At 53.8% G+C, this 21,785-nt stretch overlaps 2 protein-coding genes across 8 annotated transcripts in view; one reads left to right on the top strand and one right to left on the bottom strand.

The window, feature by feature from the left end:
* Positions 1-5,252, top strand: part of LOC119091239 (putative phospholipid-transporting ATPase IA) — a 48,349-nt gene extending 43,097 nt beyond the window's left edge. For 3 of the 7 annotated variants that reach the window (XM_037213902.1, XM_037213901.1, XM_037213900.1), the window contains 3 exons: positions 1,156-1,257; positions 2,744-2,832; positions 3,449-5,252. In XM_037213902.1, the coding sequence (XP_037069797.1) occupies positions 1,156-1,257; positions 2,744-2,832; positions 3,449-3,546 (289 nt within the window). In that variant the 3' untranslated portion in view covers positions 3,547-5,252. Of the gene's footprint in view, positions 1-1,155; positions 1,258-1,505; positions 1,978-2,055; positions 2,076-2,743; positions 2,833-3,448 lie in introns of those variants that run through there. The other 4 variants (XR_005093386.1, XR_005093387.1, XM_037213904.1 and 1 more) reach the window with 4 other exon arrangements.
* Positions 5,253-8,046: 2,794 nt separating this feature from the next.
* Xe7 (A-kinase anchor protein 17A) lies at positions 8,047-21,464 on the bottom strand. Its single transcript, XM_037215322.1, has 10 exons — positions 21,284-21,464; positions 17,713-17,926; positions 16,140-16,845; positions 15,453-15,690; positions 13,997-14,098; positions 13,317-13,463; positions 9,556-9,868; positions 8,924-9,032; positions 8,453-8,788; positions 8,047-8,098 (listed from the first exon to the last, which is right to left on the bottom strand). The coding sequence occupies exons 2-10, from the start codon at positions 17,915-17,917 to the stop codon at positions 8,047-8,049; spliced, it is 2,208 nt and encodes a 735-aa protein (XP_037071217.1). The 5' UTR covers positions 17,918-17,926; positions 21,284-21,464.
* Between the last annotated feature and the right edge of the window lie 321 nt (positions 21,465-21,785).

Below are 21,785 nucleotides of genomic sequence, written 5' to 3'. Positions count from 1 at the left end.
AGCCACAGTTTGCAGGTAACCACCTAATCTTGAACTGGGCACAAATTATCTTTATTTTTACCCACCCTCAGCCTTTTAAAAAAGTTGTCTGTTTATCAATATTTTCTTTACTTAGTTGAGTTCAGCTAGTTTAAGACCCCAGGACCCGTCTTATTATCTACAACTCTGCCTGGTCCTTTCGTGTCGCTCCGCGGCAGGTATGGTTCGATTTCGTCAACAGTTGAGTGGTCCAGCGCACCAGTTTACACCTCACCCCAACTCATGGCAGCTGCCTCCTGGCGTCAAATTTAGTGATAAATCGCGCGCAAACCGGTCTCAGCGTGAGCCGGTGCGGTTCAACGGGCCCTAATCTCGCGCGTATCTGTCACGCGCGAATCGGTCTCAGCGTGTGCCCGTATGGTTCAACTGGCGCTAATCTCGCGCGTATCTGTCACGCACAAATCGGTCTCAGCGTGGGCCCGTACGGTTCAACCGGCGCTAATCTCGCACGTATCCGTCACGCGCAAACCGGTCTCAGCATGGGCCGGTGCGGTTCAACTGGCGCTAATCTCGCGCGTATCTGCGAAGCGTTTGTCCTTGCAAGAGCGTTTGAAGCATTTCTGCAGTGTTTACAGCAACAGCATAATTCGTTGTTAGTCCATCTCTGTTGGTAGCTAGTTGGTATGAGACGTAGTGGAAAGTAGAGGAGAATGGGTAGATGGCTAGGCAGTTAGAGGGTACGTGGAACAGCCAGTACATCAGAGGTAACAGACACAAACAGCCTCATAATAGTCCAGTTTCCGGACAGGGGTCCCAATGAAGTGTGCTGCGGTCCAAGGCTGATAGCGGCGCGTGAAGGATGACCTTGACTTTGGCATACATATTCCATCCACCAGCTAATTTCATGCGACATTATCTTGCAGCTTGACACGGACGTGTAGAAAAACTGCATAGCGTTGCGGATGACGTTGAAATAAGGTGTTAGGGTGAAAGCTGCATCACGCACAAGGCATCACGCTCGGTGCTCGGTGAAGCCGGCTGCTGGTTGTGTGTGAGCAGTGCCGCCCGCTTCATGAGACGGCGCCTACCTGCGGGGGCACGGCCGGTGTTCTGCCGTGCCTTCGGGGCGCCCCTTCCCCCTCCCCGTCCGCTGACTGGCCGCCTCCGTTTCGACAGCGTCGTCAACACCGTGAGCACGTCGCTGACGGACAAAGTGCGGGAGAGCGAGATCAACTCCAAGGACCCGGCCGTTCTGCTGGCCGGAGACGGCAAGCAAAAGTACGGCGCGCGCGTCGCACCCCTCGCCGCTCAGTAGCGCCTCCAGGCGCTGTCCTCCCGCTCCCCTCCGTGTGCTCCCCCTGCGACTGCAGCAAATCTCTGGTGTTGTCTGCTTACTGTGTTAATGTCTTTCATGCACATTGTTCAGTGTGTGTTATCGAGTGCTTGGCTTACATGAAGTCTTTTTTCCTCAAAACCTTCGCTGCTATTGTCGATGCGTGGCTGAATGTGTGGGTTTTGTTTTTCAGTCTAGAGCCCATTCGGTTTGAAGACGCCATGTTTGGGAGCATCCCAGGCAGCTACCTCTCTGTTCGCGACTTTGGTTTGTAGCCGATCGTTTTTTCGCCCTGCTAATTTCACTTTTGGCCCTGTCACTTGCACATGTAGACTGAACGTTTCTCGGTTTAGTTTGCAAAGTACGTTTTAATATCCGTTAAGTTGTCGGGTAACGTTTCGTTGTTATGGAGAGTGATATCAATCGACTTATTGGCGTTTCGGTGTTGGTGCTGCCATATTGTACGCATAATGGCTGTGTTATGTCGTAGTTTTTTGGTACATTGATTTGCGCTGTCTTCCTGTTGTGCCATGCGCGGGCACAACATTTAATGCGTCCAGATACTTGCTCACCTCCTTAACGTTGTTAAACGCATTCTGTTACGCTATTCAATAACATTGCAACCCGATCTCCTGCCTATGGTCTCAGCATGCCGCTGGTAATTGTTCCTCGCCGACGATACGCTGCCTGCGCTGGTCGAGGCATCTTAACCCTAGCTAACGCCGTGACGTGCGGGCTGCCAGCTTAAAGCCTGGTGGCGCGACCGGCGGCCATGGCCGGGACGCGCGCTCTGGCGGGTGGCGGTCGTGTGACGCGCCGCCGCCCGCCGCGTCCCCAGCCGCGCCCCTCCCCGCCGACCCCGGGTCGTGCCGCTCCGGAGATGGCGCCTTCGACGCCGGCCTCGCGTCGGACGAGCGCCGGCCTCTGCTGCCAGAGCAGCAGACCCCGTAAGCAGCGGCCCGCGCCCGGCCGCCGGGCTCCGCGGCCGCACGGGCGGCCGCCGCTGGTGGTGGCTGTCCTATCCGGGGTGGTGGTGGTGGTGCTGCTGCTGCTGCTGCCGCTGCCGCTGCCGCTGCCGCTGCCGCTGCCGCCGCCGCTGCCGCCGCACTGGCGACGTCCGTCTCTCGGCTACTGGTCCGCCCGGGCGGTGGCGCCGACGGCCTTGTGTGGCTTCTGCTTTCCTGCGATCTCTCTTTCTCTCCCTCGGTGCCCAAGGACGCTACGCGGCCTGCGCTTGGCGCGGGGGTGCTGGATGGAGGCCGTCCAGGAGGCCTCGCTTTCTCGCCACCTCTCATCGCACTTGCGTGCCGCACGAGCCGTCGCATGCGTGCCCTCCGTGCCGGGCCGTCGCATGCGTGCCCTCCGCGTCGCGTGCCGCGTGAAGCTCGGCCCGACGCGCGAACCTTGCTGACCGTGGCGCGGCCGTTGCAGGCTGACGGAGACGGCGCGGCTGCTGCGCAACGTCAAGAACGTGTTCCGACGCACCACCACCCGCGTCGACCTGGAGGTAGAGCTCTCCCGTGAGTACTGGGGCGGGCCAGCTCCCCTCCCCCCCCCCTTCGATGGGTACCGAGGGGACCAGTTGTTCGTGAGTACTGGAAAGTGGAGCTCTGTTTTGGGTGCCGGGGGAAGGGGGACTCCCCGTAAGCACCAGGGTCTTTCGTGAGCACTGAGGGAAGGTTGCTCTCGGTTGGGCACAGGGCATTGGTCTCCCATGAGTGCCTACGAGCTTCGGGGATCAGGAGGTTCTCTGTCGTCCAGGGGGTTCTCTGTCGCTGCTTGTTGGAGGGGTGGGTCCCCCACGTGGGCCGGAGAGAGTGTGTCCTCGAGCGGTGTGTGCCAGCTGATTGTGATGGCTGTAGTCTGGCGGCGTCACCACTGGTGTCGCGCTGAGTAACACGCCCACACGGGCCGTGTCTTGCTTACACTGGTAGTGTGGTTCGTGTTCGTTGCTGGCGTTACATGTCGGTTATCAGGTGTCAGTCAGCCAGAATGCGTCGCGTTGTTTGCGTCATCCAGTGAACCAGAACTGCGTTCCGATGGATGGTGGCTGAGGTCAGGCACGCCGGCTTACCTGTCGTGCATGCGCGGCCAGTTGTGAACATGTTCTCGTAACTACCGTTCGTGTTCTTGCAGATGGATATGCGTTCTCTCAGGAAGAGGGTGGGGCCGTGGCCCAGGCTGCTATAATTAGAGCGTATGACACAACTCGGCCCAAACCCACCGGCATGTAACTTGGCCTTGGGCGGGCTCGCGATGCTGCCAGCGCAAGACTCGACGTTCGCGTCGGCAAAAGGTCGGCATTCAAGGTCTCCGTGGATGTGTGGCACGAGCCCCAAGACCACCGCACTTAAGATGTTTGTAAGTGATGCATGGCAAGACCAGTCCCATTTTCACAGGCATGTTAGCTTACGGCAAGACCGGCCCCGCCCTGGGGCCGGACGGCGCTTAGTCGGTCTGTAAGTTGATATGTGACATGGCAATGGCCTCGCCGCCATGTAGGCGGTGTTGTGAACGGCGCGACGTCGCGAGTATATGAAAAGCACCGCAGTGCAGAAGCCGCTGCGACTGGCGCATGTCGTCGCTCGCTGCTCGCTGCTTATGGGCGGATCGTCCATGAGCCAAATGAAAGAGAGGTTGGTCGCTGGGTTCGCTTCGGCGTAGCTGCTTTGTCATCATCGTACTCGTAACCGGTTTCTGTTGTAATGTGCCCGTCAAATGACCCGCATTCTCGCACTCCACACATTCAGCTGCGAGTCCATCGAGGCACACGTGTTCCTCCCCGGCATGCCACGACGTGCCCGAGCATCGGGTCGCGCAGGTGACTCCCAAGGTCGACGGGCGTGACGTGGGGCCCGACGATCGCCACCTGTCGGGCCACAGCGGGATCCACCTGACGGCCCACCCGTGCACTCTCCGCTGTTGTGTGCGCCGCCGCGGGGCCGTGCCGTGCCGTCTCCGGGTGCGGTGCGGCGGGCGCCGCCGCGGCCGCACACTCCCGTCGGGGTGGGACGATGGCGCGACGCTCGGACGGCCTGGGGGCACCGCCCTGCCCAATCAGGCGCCCCTGCCGCGTCGGCGGCGCTGATCGACGGCGTGTCTGCCGTCGGCTGGTCTGCTGCCAGCCGACGGCGTCCGTGCCCCCCCCCCCCCCCCCTCCCACCGACCATCGCCGGCGCCGGGACGGCGAGGGCAGCCAACTGCATGGCAGCCCAGCGTGGGCAGGACTCGGGCATTACCGGAGCGGGCGGAGGGCAGTGGGGCTGGGAAGTGCTGTGAGTTGCGCACGCTGGCGGAGGAGGCGCGACACCGCTCGAAGAACTGCGAAGGAATGCACGTTTGATATCGACGAAGATCAATCTAATCGGTTGATTTCACAACAGGCTTGTTCGATTCGCTTGCGGTGGTTTTGTTGATGCATTCGCCTGGTACAAATGTGTTCTGATCTCAGTTGTTTTACGCGTTCGGTCGTGGGCGACTCGCTGGAGGGTACGCTTCGCGCGCAGCGTGCGCGCATGGATGGGGAACACTATGTTGGGGTGGTTGGCTACGGCGGTCGTCAGTCGACTGGCGAGAGTTGTCTGGAAAGAGGCGTGCTTGCGCTCCCGCTGATGCATTAAAGTCTTCTCGGGCGAGGGACGTTTGTTATACCGTGTGATTTGTTCGATGCCCGTGGTACGGGGCCGAGGCGCGCTGTCCCCGTTCGCGGCGCAGGCTCGCCGGGGCTCGCGATTTTTATTATGTTGTTTCTCTCGGCTATGCGTTGCTCGCTGGTGTCGGCTGCCGCAGAGCAACACCGTTCTGGTCATGACAAGGTTGCACAGGTACCGAGTCGTGGGCGCGCGCGAGTGATCCGAGCCCGGGCGTCGTGGCTTCCCATCGGGAGAAGTATCATGCCCTTTCTGTGCGAATTCATGTATCAATACATGTGCATACCGCTTGACGTTTAGCTCCCCAAGCCCCCCAGCCGCAGACCGCGTTCGTAGCGGACCGGTGGTGCGGCCGCATGTGCAGAGCGTCAAACCCCCGATGTTGCCCACGCAGGACACGGCTGTGTTGGCGGTGTCCTGCGTGGTGGCAGGGATGGCTGCTGACCGACGCGTTCGCCATCGGAGGATGTCCCATCATCGCGTGCCGGCTACCTCGGGTCGCGTTAGCACCAATCACAGCACTTGCTGTGGTAAACCCAAGATTTGATCCAAACCCACGAAAACCCAAGATTCGATCAAATTTAGCAATTCTTCTACCATACTTCTGTAGCTTGACCATTTAAGCACGTGCTTCTTGCATCTTCAGCGAACGCCATGGTGCCTCAACCAAGTGGCTTTGTCGGGCGCGTATGCGCCTGTCACGTTCGTTCCTCGCTGCCCTGGCCACGTACCGCACATCCTCCGATGGTTTTTGCACTGCGTCGCGGACTCCAGAAAGGGACTGGGGCAGAACCTGTGCGTAAGTCTGCCGGGCTGCCGAACGGAAATACAACAAAAACGAAGCGCCGCTCCCTGCCAGGTGCAGGCGAACCGCCCAGCTCCCACCGGTAGATCCAGTTTGCCCCGGTCGCCTGCTTGGCAAAAGGGCTGCGATTTGACCAACTAGTGAGATCCCATTCCCAAGTGGCCGTTTTTGTGCTGACCGTGCCGGTGTGACGAGCGCCGAGCTGAGGTCGAAACAGGGAGTTGGCGGTGGCGATGCAGCGGGTGTCGCCGCCGAGCGCGCGCGCGCCACTGCGCCTGTAAGCGTGCTCCGTTAGTTCGGGAGTCGGCGAGTCTAGTCTCTGTCGCTTTCGTGGGCGGCGAGACACTCTGTTGGATTTTTGTCACAGTGATGGCGTGTCGCGTAGCCTTTTGTACGGGTTTGAAGCCATCGTCTGGAGCCCACGTTTCGCCCCCCCCCCCCCCCCCCCCAGCTCAAAAAGTCTTCCGTAACGACAGCTGAGCTTCGGACACGCTTGGAATCGTGGCAAACATAGACGCGCAATCAGCCGGCCCGACTCTGCGCGATCAGCTGACTCGGCCCTGCGCAATCAGCTGATACGACCCTACGTAATCTGCTAACCCGGCCTGACGCAGCCTGGCCCGGGCCACGGTCACGACGCTGGTACGTCGCAGCGGCGTAGGAAACTATCAAGTCGCGCTAATCTTTAAGATATTTGAAAAACTTACACCGGATACCGGCGACGTCCTCTCGTGGTAAGAAAACACGCTCGTTTTGTTTCACACTTCTGGATCACTTAGGGGGAAATGGACGCAACATGTGAGGAACGGCACGTTTACCGCAGTGTGGCCTGGGGAAGAGTTTTTTATCCAACGTAACCAGTGCGCGACCAGGGAGCAGTTGGAACGAATTTTCAGCGTAATCGTAATGGGCGGCCCCTTACAGTAGAATGACTGGGCAATTTATGAACAGGTTAGGCCCGACAGCATCCGTACCCCTGTCACACAAGTTTTTAAAACGTTTAAATAGGAATGGCGCACCATGATTTAAAGCGAAGCCAAGCAACCCTGGCACGGGGGAGGGGGGGGGGGGGGCAGCTAGGGCAGCCCCCCCCCTCCCCGGCAACCCTATTTGAAGGGTCTGAAGAGGGCCCGTTCTGGTATGTTACGGGCTGGTTCTAAATTGTGAAGGGATTGCGTAAGCACCTAAAAGTCCATTCTGAGCTGTCGAGAGCCTATGCTGACTTATTTCGGTTGAATCCCGACCAAATGAGGGCACGTCAGAGCACCTAGAGCCCATTCTGACCTGCAAAAGGACCATTTTTGACTGTTGAGGACCCATTCCGGCCTGTGAAGGCCACCTCTGATCTGCAGACGGCCAATTATTGACTGGATGGCCATTCTGGCCTGCAGAGGGCTAATTCTGGCGCGTGAAAGGCCTATTGCTGATTGTGACGGGTCCATGCCGGCATGTACAGGGGCCCATTCTCGCTTGTACAGGGCCCATTATTAACTGTGGTGTCCATTCTGGCTTGTGCAGGAGCCATAATTGACGGTACAGGGCCCATTCTGGCCTGTAGGGGGACCACTCTGAGCCGAACAGGGTACATTCTGGCCTGTACAGGGCCCATCCGGCCCGCAGAGGGCGAAGGTATAGGGGCTTGTAGAGGGCCTATTCTCAGACCGTTTCACTGATGCCGTGCGTGTTCTTCCGATAAGCTTGGAATGACCACTTCACTGTTACGTACAGAGCCTCAGGCCACTCTGGCGGGGCCATTTCCCATTTCCCAAGACAGCTCGCTCGCATCTTGACACGAAAACGCGGTCTGACCAGCAGAAACGGCTTCATTGTCACGCCTCTTCAATGAAACAAAAACGCCGTACTCGCCCGGCCAAACGGCATTTGTACAGCTGGCAGGACGCATACAGGGCGCTCTCGCAGGGCAAGCCGTGCTCCCGCTCAGTTTCGCGATGTTGATGATCCATGCCCAATGCTTAACCTAGCACGAGTCCTTAGAATGCCAACGTTGCTGTTTGCACGGACACGTGACCGATGTCAGTGATCGGCTCCGAGCGACAGTGCCGGTCAACTGCGAAACTCGCGAGCTCACTCTGCGCCAAATGATCCGACCTTAGAGTGAAAGCCTCTGCCAGTCGCCTGAGAACTACACCAACCTGTGTGCCTGTCGCCGCACTTACGCACACGCGCACGAGACCACACTGGCCAGCATGGGACGACTATCGCCGTCCGGGTGGCGGTGAGGTGCCGCGCATCCGTCCACTCCGCGAGCCGGCACCACTCTAATTGGTGCTGCTCGAGCTCGACGAGCTGGAGCGGCGCTTCTCCTTCCGCCTGCGTGCGCGCGCGCGTCGCGAGCTGTCGCTGTCGCCCGTCGACGGCGTCGACGACCGCGACCGTGAGCGTGAGCGGGACCGGGAGCGGGAGCGCGAACGGGAGCGGGAGCGGGAGGAGCGGCCGCCGGAGCCGGCGCGACGGTCGCGCTCAGCCAGCCGCATGAAGTAGCGCTCGTACGCCTCGTAGTAGCTCTCGTGGCGGACGGGCGGCGAGCCGGAGCGTCGCTCGCCGTCCCGATCCCAGCTGGAGCGCGAGCCGCGCGGCACCCAGCCGCGCCGGCCGCCGCGGAACGGCCGGAACGGGCCGCGGCCGCGCAGGAACGGGCGCGCGCCGCGGCCGCGGTCCACCCACTCGCGCTCCACCCAGCCGTGGTCGCGCGACCAGACGCGGCTGAAGACGCGACGCTGCGGCTCAGCGCGCGGCCGCTCGCCGCCCGAATCACTCGTGTCCTCGCGCACGCGGATCTCAGCCTCGTCACCCGACGAGCCCGACGAACTTTTCCGCTCCCGGTCCTTGTCACGATCACGGTCACGGTCATGGTCACGATCACCGTCACGGTCACGGTCACGGTCACGGTCACGATCACCGTCGCGGTCACGATCACCGTCACGGTCACGGTCACGATCACGGTCGCGGTCCTGGTCGCGGGCTGGCGAGCGCTTGTAGTGGAAGCGCTCGTCGTGCATGCTGAGGCGCATGGGCGGCCGCGAGCGGATCCAGGGCCGCCGGCCGCGGCCGCGGCCGCGCCACTCGTTGCCGTCGGCGTCGTAGAGCAGCGGCGCGAAGCCGCGGCCGCGCATGCCGGGCCCGGCGCCGCGGAACGGGCGGCCGCGGCCCCGGAACGAGACGCGCGGGTCGGACGAGCGCGAGCGACCGCCATCCTCGTCCGACCAGTAGTCGCGCGACGGGCTGTTGTCCATCCGCATCCGGCCTGAAGGGGGGGGGGGGGGGGCGGACACGGCGGTCAGGCCGGTCGGCACAGCCGGCGGCGCCGGCCACGGCAGTCACGCGCCACCGGTCAGCGCTGACACGGAACCACTTCACGGCCGGCTGCACATACACAATTGTAACATTAAGTCGAGAAACCTTCATTCGAAAAGTTCGGGATCAGGATAACTTCCACGGCAACGGCGTCGGCAGACGATGTGATTACATATTTCACGTGGGGCGCAGGTTGGGCTGTACAACCTACGAACGTCTGCTCCGCATTCAAAGGGAGCAATGAATATGTTACGCAAATCACACAATCTCGAAATCCAGCACGATTAACCGGCTGTTGAACACATAGGTGCTTTGAGACCCCACCACATACAATGAAAGAACAACAAACAACAACCTGGCTTGGTTTACTTCAATGGGCAAGCAACTGTACCAGCCAATGTGCCAGCCAATTATGGATATCATCGGGTTCCGGCAGTCCGAAGTGCCCTTTTTGTTCTCCACAGTACACTTACCCACGAACCGACGCTGGCTATTCGGCGACCGGGACCTTGACCTCGACCTTGAGTCGGAGTAGGACCTGGAGCGCGGACGCGACAAGGATCTTGACCTCGACGTCAATCGCGACCTGGACCGCGATTTGGACTTGGACCTTGACCTTGACCTCGATTTTGATTTCGACTTTGACTTCGAGATGCTGAGAGACCGCGACGAGATGGTCGACCTGGACCGCGACCTTGACTTGGATCTCGAGGAGATTGACGAGCTGGAGGAGCTGTCTACCGACGATCTCCTCGACACCGACGCCTTAGCCAGCACGCTGCGCAGCTGGGAAACATAGGCAGCCAGACGTCAGTGGAGAACACACTGTGGTGCTGGGAGACACTACGTGGTACTGGGTGGTATTGGGTGGTACTGAGTGGTACTCGGTGGTACTCTGTGGTACCGGGACCACTACCTCAGCAACTCAGCCGCGGCACCAGCATACACGCAGATTTTCTTACAAGGTATGTCTCATCTTCAAGTTCCCTGTGCTGCAAAACATGCAAAGAATGTTACTGAGACCCGATTCACCTTCGTAGTCGAGGACAACGCGATCAAATCAGAGCATGCCATTGTGAATGATGATCGTCCACGCATCAGATCATTTTCATTGCTTTTTCACTAACACTTATCAGAGTTCTTGAATTCAGGCGGCCTCTATTTCTCTCCCTACGCCTGACACTTACGCGCGGAAAATGACAGTCTGAGCACTCGCTGGGGTTACTACTTGCGCTTCTAGTGTCTCTTAGACAGTATTGCCCAGTCAATCTGATACTAAGCTCACCCTCTGCCCGAAAGACTTCTTTTGATACGAAAAAACATACTGTCTGTACATTACCTTTGCCCTGCAAGAACTGACCTACCTTCCCAGCAGAGCGCATATGATCAGAACGGAGGTGCGACACGCTGGCACCAGCATCAACCCTTTTCAATATCTCTCAACCCCGTCGCAAGAGTTCTTCGCATTGGATATGGCGCATAATGTCACTCGCACTTCACGCCAGTCCTCCCCATGACAGTAAATGTTCAAAGAATTGAACCTGTTCCTGCACAGCCCAGAAGATTTCATCCGAAAAGTAATACACTTTTTCCATAGTTCAATCAAGAGTTTTGACTTCCGATAGAAGGTAGTGTAGAAATTATGGACTGTAATAGTGTTGTTTCATCGCAACCGACAGCGCGCAATAACTTTCATGCGCGATCTGCCCGGGATCTGGTCAATAAGCTTCGAAAGGGATGCAGCGTTCATTGCGGCGCACCCAGCTGGAATTGCTGAACATCGTCTTGGACGACGAAAGTGCAGTGATCTGAAAAGTTTAAAGTGATCAAAGATTCGTTCTCGGGCATTTGTTATAAAGGTCATCGAAACCTTTACCCAGGTGCTGGGCCGTTAAGTGATGTCTGGTCGCTGCAAACGTGGCTTCTGACAATTTGGCCCAAACTCATTCGTCGGCGGGACAAGTTCAGTTAGAATGCAGCGGTCGGTGCCCGCCCACAGGCTGCATCTGATTGAATTGACCGACTCCAAAACGCTGTCTGCTTGCGCATTGATTGCGTCAGTCAAAAAGGATCGCACACCATCCTAAACGCGGGCAATTGTCTCACTCCCGCACCATACAGGATTTTCTGTGAACATTTCACACGTGTGACTCAGTTGATCATTTTGGGTGACATCCCGCAGGCCAAGAGATCCAAGAATCGGCTTCGCGCTCTGTTGATAACAGCACAAGCAAACCGCGTGAGTACCGCTGCTGTCCATCAGGACGCAAGTGTTTCGGGCGGAGACTAGCAAATTTGGAAAATCCGACTTGTGGGCTGCTCTCGTCGTCCCTATTGAGATGGCAAATTTCATGCAGATTGCCTAGAATACGCCGCTTTTATTTTTCACCTTATCAACATGTTCATATCTCACAAATACATAGTCTTTTCCGGGGCATACATCATTTCATTCGTATATCATCCGTAATCATTTAATATTCGTGTACTGATTCGTATACCCGGGAAATTTCCTATCGATTGTACACCTGATTCGCAAAACGAGACAATCTTCTGGCTTTCTTTTCAGATGTTTCCCTCTTCGAGTAGAAAAATAGCTCACGTAAAATTTCGTGCCCTCCACTGAGTTTAAGACGACGGGACTATGAGCTGAATAACTCGCATTCCGGTTCCGCAACAGGCTCAGCGTTACTGTCCTTAGGAAGGCCTCTGCGCTCTTCAGTAAGTTAGGTGCGACACTTTGCAACACAGAAGTGTTGCGACTGTTGGACACGACTGGCCGGTTCATTTGATGTGGTCCTTAAAGGGTGTGTCCCACCTTTGGGGCATATTTTAAAAACATTCCCCTGCGAAACCTCAGGACCAGTTAGTCTTATAATGCTACTGGGCCTATAATGCCTATAATGCTACTAGATATGCCTATAATGCTACTAGTCTTATAATACTATGCCAATGCAGCACCATCAAGACTCACTACGTTAAGTTTTTACCCTTTAATAATTTCCGAGCCCAAATGAAGCTGTCAACACTGTAACAGCGATACATTTCTTCTATTCCTTTTTCGGTAGTTCCAGAGTGGATCCCGAGTCCGCGACATCTGCAACTGTCGCGACCGCCGCACGCCATGACAGCCGCCGTCGTCATGACGACGGCAGAATCTGCTGCGGGTCGTTGTCAGCTGTTAAGGGCAGGAGGTAACACTTTTGACTTGTCATGATACTCCTCTTGTTTTATACTCCCTTTAAGCCTAGCCTTACTTTCGCTTTGTGCTTCACACATGAGTCGGCACAACTTGGGTTGTATGAGCGCTTTACTGTTAAAAGAAACTGCCAATACAGCCACGCGCTCCTGCCGCACAACAGGTACTAGCCCAAGCCTATGTCACTGGGCCTTTGCCTGACTGCTGAGTCGCCTCACATGAACAAGAGACATCAACCTCACAGTACGCACTCACCTCCCCTTGCCCCAATTAACCCGGCCCCGACAGTACATATGGGGGGGGGGGGGAGGGGGCCGGACGGCTGCCGTGGTGCGCCGCGCGCCCTGTCTTCGTGCGTTACGCATGATTCGTCCGTGCATGAGCCACGCCTTTCTGAGCGAATAACTACCTTTTTATTTTCTAGCCTTGGGGATAAAACTACGGTCTTTCACAGGCAAATGAGGAAGATATACACATCACATCGGAAAATCGTTCTCGCGCCTTGCACAAATTCCTAATGTCCCGATCGTTACTTACCGTTATTTATTGTGCAATGACCATTTCGAGAGTAGCACACGCATATTCCGGAGCTCTTTGATCATTTCAACCAGTAGGTTTGCCAAATTATCTTTCAAGCAAGTGGAAAAATCACCACCAAAGGTAGCCCTGCAACAAAGCAACTCGAAATTGCCGGAGGCTCTAACTGCGAAACGGTGCATCTGAAAGGTCTTAAAATCTCACAGGTGACTCCAGCGCTGATGACAACCTCTATGACCCAATTCAATCAAAATCCAAGGGATAAGGGTGTAAGGCGCTTGTCGATTTGCTGTGAAATGCCTCTCCTATGGAAGGAAACACATCCTTAAATCATAACAACTCCCACGAGGTCGAAGATGCCAACAATCTACGGATATGTCTGCAATCCATCATGGTCAGTATGAAGACAGGCAGCCCTGTGGCGGACAAAGTTCGTGCTTTAACAGGCCGCCATCAAGGCACCGGAGCACAGCGACAGACAACGCTGGGTGGAGTGCATACCTGCTGCTTGCCTTCGATGGCCTTGCGCAGCTTCTCCCGCTGCTCCTCCATCCTCTTCTCCTCGAACACCTTGTAGGTGTTGACCAGTTTGTCCCGCAGCTTCATCTCCTTGAGCAGCATCTTGTCCTTTTCCTCTCTTTCCTTTGCCTGAAACGGCTAGCCATCAACAATGGAAAGAGTGATAACACTACCGCTTCGGAAACCAATAAACCAGAGAATCTCGAAAACTGCACCACATGGACATACCAGTGTCAGATTAATGTGCGAACATGATAAATGCTACGCTGAATTTATCATTAGTACAAACCCAACGTCCCATCCCTCCCTTCCCCCCCCCCCCCCCGAGCTCTTTCGTTCCACGTCGAATGAACTGGACGCAAACTGAGCGCACGGCAATCGGGCAGGCTACGGGGTGGGGGGGGGGGGGGGGGGGTGAAGGGACGGCGACGACACCGGGTGGGAACTGCAGGGTACAGCTGCGGGGGAGGGCGCCGACTGCAAAGTACACCTGCCGGGGGGGGGGGGGGGCGACACCAGACGGGGACTGCAGAGTACACCTGCCGGGGGAGGGGGGGGGGGGGGGGGAGCGACACAGGGCAGGGGCTGCACAGTACAGCTGCAAGGGCGCCGACACGGGGCGACAACTGCAGAGTGCAACTGCTGGAGCGGGGAGCACTGACCAGCCTGCGCCTCTCCGACTCGGCCTTCTTGTGCTGCCGCTCAGCCAGGAAGTCGATCAGCTCGGCTTCGCGGAGCTGCACCTCGGTCTTCTGACGCTCCGTCTGCGGCACGGGCGGCCAGTGAGACAGCGTCGCCCCCCGCTGGCACGTGGCGCGCCTCTGGCAGCCCGACTCGATAGCCCCTCCTCCCCTCCTCTCCGAAAGACTCGCACTCAGCATCGCTTCGTCCCCGATCTGGGCGAGCGGCGCATGGAGGAGACTAGGATCTAGACCCAGAGGAGCGTGTTACCAGCCGGTGTCAGCTACGATTTCGATTCGGTCGGATGCGACCGGCACAGTCCCGATAGTCGACCCGGGTGACAACAGTTCAGCGAATAGACCGATCCTCCGCATGTACAGCTTATGTGGGAAACCAGTCTGGCTGAAAACATAGGAATATCTCATATGTTCTTTGCGTCGTCAGTAAGCTGTCAGGCTGAAATCAGAACATCTGTGGGGGCATATTCATTTTTGAGTTGGCTAACGGTCACCAAGCACCAATGTGCGATATAATTTTAGCTCTGCAAACTAAAACCTTTGAAAAGACCAATTTCTCCTCAATTCCGTTGATTTTTTGCTGATACCAACACCAAACCCAGCCCCAGGGCTCCATGGTCCAGGCCTTTGACTCGCACAAGAAGACACGGGATTATTGATGACCCATCGAACACAACAGCACAAAGCGTGCCACACGTGACACGAGCGAAGAACGCTCGCGTTATTCTTCGTTCTTGTTTGAGCGGCGTGGTCAGACCACTCCGCAATGATGTGTACCACTCACTGTTACCACACTTACCAGGTATGCATTGATAAATTCCAGTAGTTTATCCAGCTATGATTACGCACTTATGTGATGAAGACACGATCGAAAATGAAAGCCAAGTAGCAGTACATAAGCTTCTATGCGATTCATTTGAGCGTCTACTCCAATGTTTCTTTCCATTCAATTCGCTTCCGTGGCTCTGTGAAAACATTCTCAGTTCATATCCGGGGCGCGTCAAACGTTGTGGATTCCACGATCCGTCACGCTACTCGGCCCACGGCAAAAGGCACAGGTCACAGGTCAAGGACAAACTGTGAAGTGTCCACCTGCACTTAAGAACAGTGAATGTTAAAAAGTGTGACGTATCTAGCTCATGCCTTCAGGCAAAATTGCAACACACCCGGTGATTTTAAGTTGTGGGGAAAGGAGACTGACACCAAATTCGGGCAGGTGCTCTGCGACGCCTTCCCAACAACTAAAGAACAAAACAAAAACAAAAACAAAAACAAAAAACATGCTGAATAATTTAAGGTAATATTGGCATGAACTGGTGAGCATACAAGTACCCTCATATCGGCGAGTATTTTCGCCAATAAACTGAAAAGATTCTACCACGATCGCAATGGTATGACACACCAACACGGATATGCTCACCTTTACCCGATCGAACAAGGTATCCAGAAGGCGTATACTCTCCAGTTTCCTCTGTGCTATCAACAGCTTTCTCTCCTCCAACTCGATCTTGGTTTGCATGGCCTTCTCCTCCTCCTTTTGCTTTTTCAACTCTTTAGCTCTTCGCTTTTCTTCCTTCTTCCGCCGTTTCTCTTCATGAGCCTTGTGCCTGCGTCTCTCGCGCTGCTTCCTTTCTCGTTCTTCATCTTCTTGTTTGCGCCTGAACGAAGGGGCAGTATTGGGTAAGCATATTCAACACTTCATGCAAGCGACATCCATGACAAGGAAACCATTATTTTAGCTAGGTCCTTTACGCTTGCACTTATCAGGGCCTACCTCAAAATATTGTTAACACCGAAAAGCTGTTTGCAATAAAACGTTTAGAAAACTGAAGCGCTACCTCTTCAAAATCATTCGGTTTCCTTATTTTCGCCGGTTTTGTTTTTACCATTACGCTATGTTAAAAATAAATACATTTTCTCATCATAGGTAAACATGCAACCACAACGCAAGTGATAACCAAAAACCACAACTACAACGTAACAGATGATTTGTTACGTTGCAAGGAATTGCAAGGAATTCGTGGAGTCCCACGGGCATTTTAAATCAGACACGACGACAGCGACAATGCCAGCCACACGGCGGCCGCCGCGGCGCGCCGCAACTGACCGTGCCGAGGCCTGCTTCAGCTCGTCCAGCTGGCGCGAGCGACGGCCGTGCTCGTCCAGCTGGCGGTCCTCCTGCAGCAGCCGCTCGCGCTCCAGCCGGCGCTGCTTGATGCTGCGCTCGCTCAGGTGGCGGGTCCGGTCAAAGTCCACCCGCACGGCGGCCGTCCAGCAGCGCTCGCCATCGCGGTGCACCAGCCGCATGCCGCGCAGCGAGGTCATCGCCTTGACGAAGCCCATGTACTCCTTGTACTGGATGTATGCCTCGAACGTCTCGTCGTCGGCGTGGTCGAAGGTGGCGCGCACGCCCGAGATGTCCGGGCGCATCTTCTTGCGCAGCCGGTCGAGCGCCGGCACGTCCACGCAGCGCACGTCGCCCCACTGCTCGAACACGCGCCGCACGAGCGCCTCGTCCACGGCGCCCGACGTGGCGTCGGCGAACCAGCGGACGGGCAGGTTCTGCAGGTGCACCGTGTCGGGCCGCTCGCCCGGCCGCATCTCGTTCATGGTGCGGTCGTCGCGGAAGAACGAGTCCCAGTCGTGGCGCGTGGGAAAGGTGAGGCGCGCCTCGGCGGCGCGCACCAGCACCGCTCCCGAGAAGCCAGACAGCTTGATGGTGCGATTGTCCAGCTGGCCGAGCACGCTCTTCAGCGAGCGGCGACTCTCCAGCTCGCCCTCGAACCGGATAAACTCCAGCGAGCTCTTGGTCACTGCGCAGAGCGAGATAGACCTCGTGACGGACTGAGAGCGATAGCCTATAGTCCGCACAGCTTAACGGATCACCTGTCCGGTATGTTTTTGCCTAGTTGGTGCTTCGCAAGCGCACTGAACAGGACACTCAACGTAAATGAGCTGGTGCATGGTGGTGCAGAGCTACGGATTCGTCGCTCAGAGTGCTTTGGTCCAGAGCATAGCCAGTCCAAGCTCCGTCGACAAGGTCTTGCGGTTTTCCGGACAGCACAAGCATGCAAACCTCTGCACTCTAACAATGAGGGATGAAACTCACTATGAAAGCTAATAGCACCCATCACTTATCACGAATGCCAGTGAATACATAAATACAAAATGCAGTTTCCATGGGTATACTAAGGATGACATGCGTCACACACGGGTAGCACAATCACCATCTCCACTTCACCAATCTTGTTCATCCCAAGGACACAAAATCATGCAGCAGCCTATGGACCCTGAAGCCAGCCACCCCAAACCCTGTGCATGGAACAGTCCATCAAGTCCCAATGGTGTGGGGCGTCAGGTGGCCATGCACGCAGCCTGGTGCCCCAAGCCATTTACAGCCAATGGCTCCACCAAAAAAAGCTTTTTAATTCAATGTGAGTAATATCTGTGACATACTCCTCTCATTCATTTTGGTTATATGCAGAGAGTTAGCCCACTGCACCATAATAGTCCTGCAAAGACCTGGTCTTCACAAAATCCAGGACCACTTAATGTCCCTTTTGTTGCAGTAGCAATTAGTTATCATGATCCCCAAAACATCTGGTCTGTTAACACCTGTTTTCAAGGGGGCTGGTGCAGCAGCTCTAAGTCAGTCCACAGTAAACATGGATGAATCTCACCTTTGAGAGAGACCAGTTTGCCCTCGTCGATCATGGCGGTCACCTTCTCACGGACGGCCCAGCTGGAGATGGACTTGCCGGGCGCCTTCAGCGGTGGCATCTGCACCGAGATGTTGATGCACGCGATAGGGCGCAAATACAGGCCGTGGGCGCGCGACAACTCCACGCACTCGTCGGTGTCCTTGCACGGGTACACCGACGCCATGGTGCCCTCCTGTGGCACCAGCATAAGATGTCACACATATACCTCGTGCAGCTACTGTGAACAGGCTACCTGGTGTGGAGAGGCTAGGTGGCACTTTTAATGTCTGAATGAAGTACCAACAAAGACCTGGCCACATGGCAGAAATTCTTGCAGTGTAGATCAGTGCCAGCACCCTATTTCTTCCAAAGCACCTTCAAGCTCTGCTCTTGTTGGATGCCATTATTCAGTAAACAGCAGTGCAACAAACAAGTCCTTATAAATAATGCCTACTTAACTTTGTTATCAATCTTGACATCAGCTGCTTTATCAGGTGTTAGACCTGAACTGACTGCATCAAATGTAAACAAAATCAAGCCAAACTGTTGCATTAGAATACAAAGTATGATAGCTACAATATAGGGTGAGAATGAATATCATGACCAAAAATCAATCCAACAAGACCAAAGCAGTCAGCCAGGATGGAAAGATAACACTCATGGGCTGCTACAAAACAGAGAGGTTCCCCTACTGCCATGAAAATAACCTAATGGCCAAATGTGTCACTATCACCACACTCAAGGCAGAACATGAGACAGGAGCACAGCTGGCAGGAACCCTACACAGCCTCACAAGGAACATCAGTATCACAATGCCAACATCAAACAGAAGAAAGTTTTATGTTCAGGAGACTGTCCCCATCAAAACACTGTCTATGGAATTCAACAAACAACCTAGCCACTCAGTCCTCCTTATCTCATTCAGAAATGATTGCTACTGTCAGTTTGGATGGTGTATCTTACTTTTTGGCACATATTTTTCCATTCAAATTATCATGCTCCTTGAAATTCTAACAGACTAATTTTGACTATGATTTGACAACCAAACTTAAACAGGCTACATACAGCTTTTCTGTCATTATATTTTATGTTAATATATTGTGTGTAAATCTGGAAGTGGAAAATGTGTTCAATCTGAATCACCAGGCCAACTAATAGATGCTTTTCATTGACAAGTGAATTTCAATCTGAATGCTGAACAAAAACAGTGCTAAGAAAACTGAGAGCAGGTGCAAAAATGCTCAGTAAATCTACCTACAATCAGGTCTTCAACCACAATCCCATGCATGTTCTGTGACAATATATATATATATATATATATATATATATATATATATATATGTATGTGCGTGCGTGCATGCGTGCATGCGTGCGTGCGTGCGTGCGTGCGTGCGTGCGTGCATGCATGTGTGTATGCATGTGTGTGCAGTTCATTGTAAGTCTTTGGCTGAACAAATCTTATTTTAATATTGGGATAAGGGGCCTATTCAATTATGAGGGACAAAGCCTTTAGGGAACGTGACTAAAATGCAAGAAGGGGCAGGGGATGGAAAAGCAGCAATGTTACACCAAACTGTAGTTGCACATTAGGTCATGGTATACATTGGTACCTAGCATTAAAAAAGAGCATTGTACATCAATTGTCATGTTTAAGGCAGAACATACTGCAAATAATTGTAAAACAGGTCATCTATCCTCTTACCTTAGAACTTAAATAACAATGATAGCAAACATTTGAGCGCTGGAAACACACAGCAACTGTGACCCCGGCACCATTGGAAGGAATGGTCACAACATTCCTGTGCATCAAGAACCATAAAAATGTGTGGGGCCAATGTAACAAGAATCCATTGAAATATGTTTCTGCATATCCAAGCAGTCTTCCATACTATTTGTAGATTGGTTGGCATGGGTGGCAAATATGACGTCTTTGGGTGGGGAATGAAAGGTAAAATGAGAACATGGCAGCTTCACAAAACTTCATAATATGATGCATATATGACATGGAACATGGATGCCAATGGGACACTGTGTTGAAGGGGAAGATGGGGAGGTTAGGTTAGGGTGTATGTGTACTTCCTACCAAATGTTAGAAAAAATCATTGTACACCATTTGCTGTGTTTAAGGCAGAACATATCATAAATAATCTCAAAACAGGTAGAATCATGCTCCTACCTTTGAATTTTGATCATTTTGATGGCGAGCTCCCGAGCGAGCATGCACAGCACCGCCTGGACTCCCCAGCGACGTTTCTGTGTTGCTATTGCGTAATTACAATATTTCTGCTTACCAAGAACTATAAAAAAATATATGGGACCAAGGAAACAATAATAATGCAATGAAAATCGTTTATCGCGTTTAGGTACATTTATGAAACGCACAGGCCAGAATAGTCCAGAACATAGCCTGAACTAGCCTAGCCTAGCCTAACCTAGCCTAGTCTAGCCTAACCTAACCTAACCTAACCTAACCTAACCTAACCTAACCTAACCTAACCTAACCTAACCTAACCTAACCTAACCTAACCTAACCTAACCCAACCTAACCTAACCTAACCTAACCTAACCTAACCTAACCTAACCTAACCTAACCTAACCTAACCTAACCTAACCTAACCTAACCTAACCAAGAATAGACCAGAACCCTAAGCTGAGCTGAGCTAAAGCTAAGCTAGACTACAGAATACCCAAGCTAGCGGCTGAGCTGAGCTAAGCTACTAATCTAACCTAAGACTAACTAGCTAACCTAAGCTAAGCTAAGCTAAGCTTAAGCTAAGCTAAGCTAAGCTAAGCTAATCCTCCACACCCTACATCCCTTCAACCCAGCATCCCATGGGCATCCATTGTTCCATGCCCATATATATAGGTGCTGTTCATCGTTATGAGCTTTTATTTAGCCACCATTGTTCTCATTGGCTTTACATTCCCCCACCCAAATCCTCCTGCAAACCATCATCCCCTTGACATCAAGGCTCGAATTTCATGGCATTCTGTTGACCTTGGCCCCATGTCCATTTTTTATGTTCTTAATGCATGCTTGATGTCCAGTAATGTTGCGACCGCGCACAGTAATGGCGCCGGTGTCACGGCTGCTGTGTGTGTGTGTGTGTGAGGCGCTCAGGAGCTCGCCATCCTAATTATAAAAAAATTGAAGGTAAGGGCAAGAATCTACCTGTTTTGATTATTTATATGTCCTGCCTTAAACACTACAAATGGTGTACAATGATTTTTTCTAATGTTATGTAGGAAAGTACACCCTGACCCCCCAATTGCATTGTAAAATGTCAGCAATTCAAGGAACTAAGATGTTGCAAGGCCATGCCAGGAAAAACGTTTCCCAAAGAATTTCATGCAAAAATAACTGGAAAATCTAGCGTCTTGTGGCCTAGCTTGATTTTGAGTGAGCCTATACCAGCGTCAGATCCAGCACATCTTAATGTACCAGTATCAGTTTTAGCAAAACTACGATGTTTAACGCGTACCACCGCCAACACGCACCAACATGACAGGCTCTCAAATCGAGACCGCCGGAAAAGAAACATTTTCTTACCGCTCACCCTTCCTACTCTGTGGTCCGTGCTCTTAGTAGGTAGTACAGTTCAACTTGTGTCGCACCGTTTGAACGATCGCATCTTTACGTCTCGACAAGAAATTAACTGGCACGTTGACGCCGATGAGCACACGAGGGCCACCCGAACCCAACCATCACAACCACGACAACCACGCGCACCACATTCCATGCGCAATACAAGCATTTTCGAGCACGGTGCCTGGAAATGAAAGAAAATCATTATTATGTTCAAACTTAGCGTTCTGCTGCGAACTTTTTTTGTAAAACAGTGTCTTAGCCAATGATTAGGCCAAAGCTGCGAAAATAGGTGCAACTGCATGCTTATAGCGAACACAAGCCGTGGCCGGGGTGTTGCAAGGTTGTCAAAAAATTTGGACGTTCGGTAGCTTATTATACTGCTAGTAGTCTTTTGACCATGCAAATAGTGTTAAAATCCATGCTTTCTTGTTACAGTAATTCGATTACAGATTTTTCAGGCGTT

Source organism: Pollicipes pollicipes, unplaced genomic scaffold, assembly GCF_011947565.3.
Source record: "Pollicipes pollicipes isolate AB1234 unplaced genomic scaffold, Ppol_2.1 Scaffold_3447;HRSCAF=4054_pilon_pilon_pilon, whole genome shotgun sequence".
Classification (NCBI taxonomy): Eukaryota; Metazoa; Arthropoda; class Thecostraca; order Pollicipedomorpha; family Pollicipedidae; genus Pollicipes; species Pollicipes pollicipes.
This window is presented reverse-complemented; position numbering and strand designations above follow the sequence as displayed.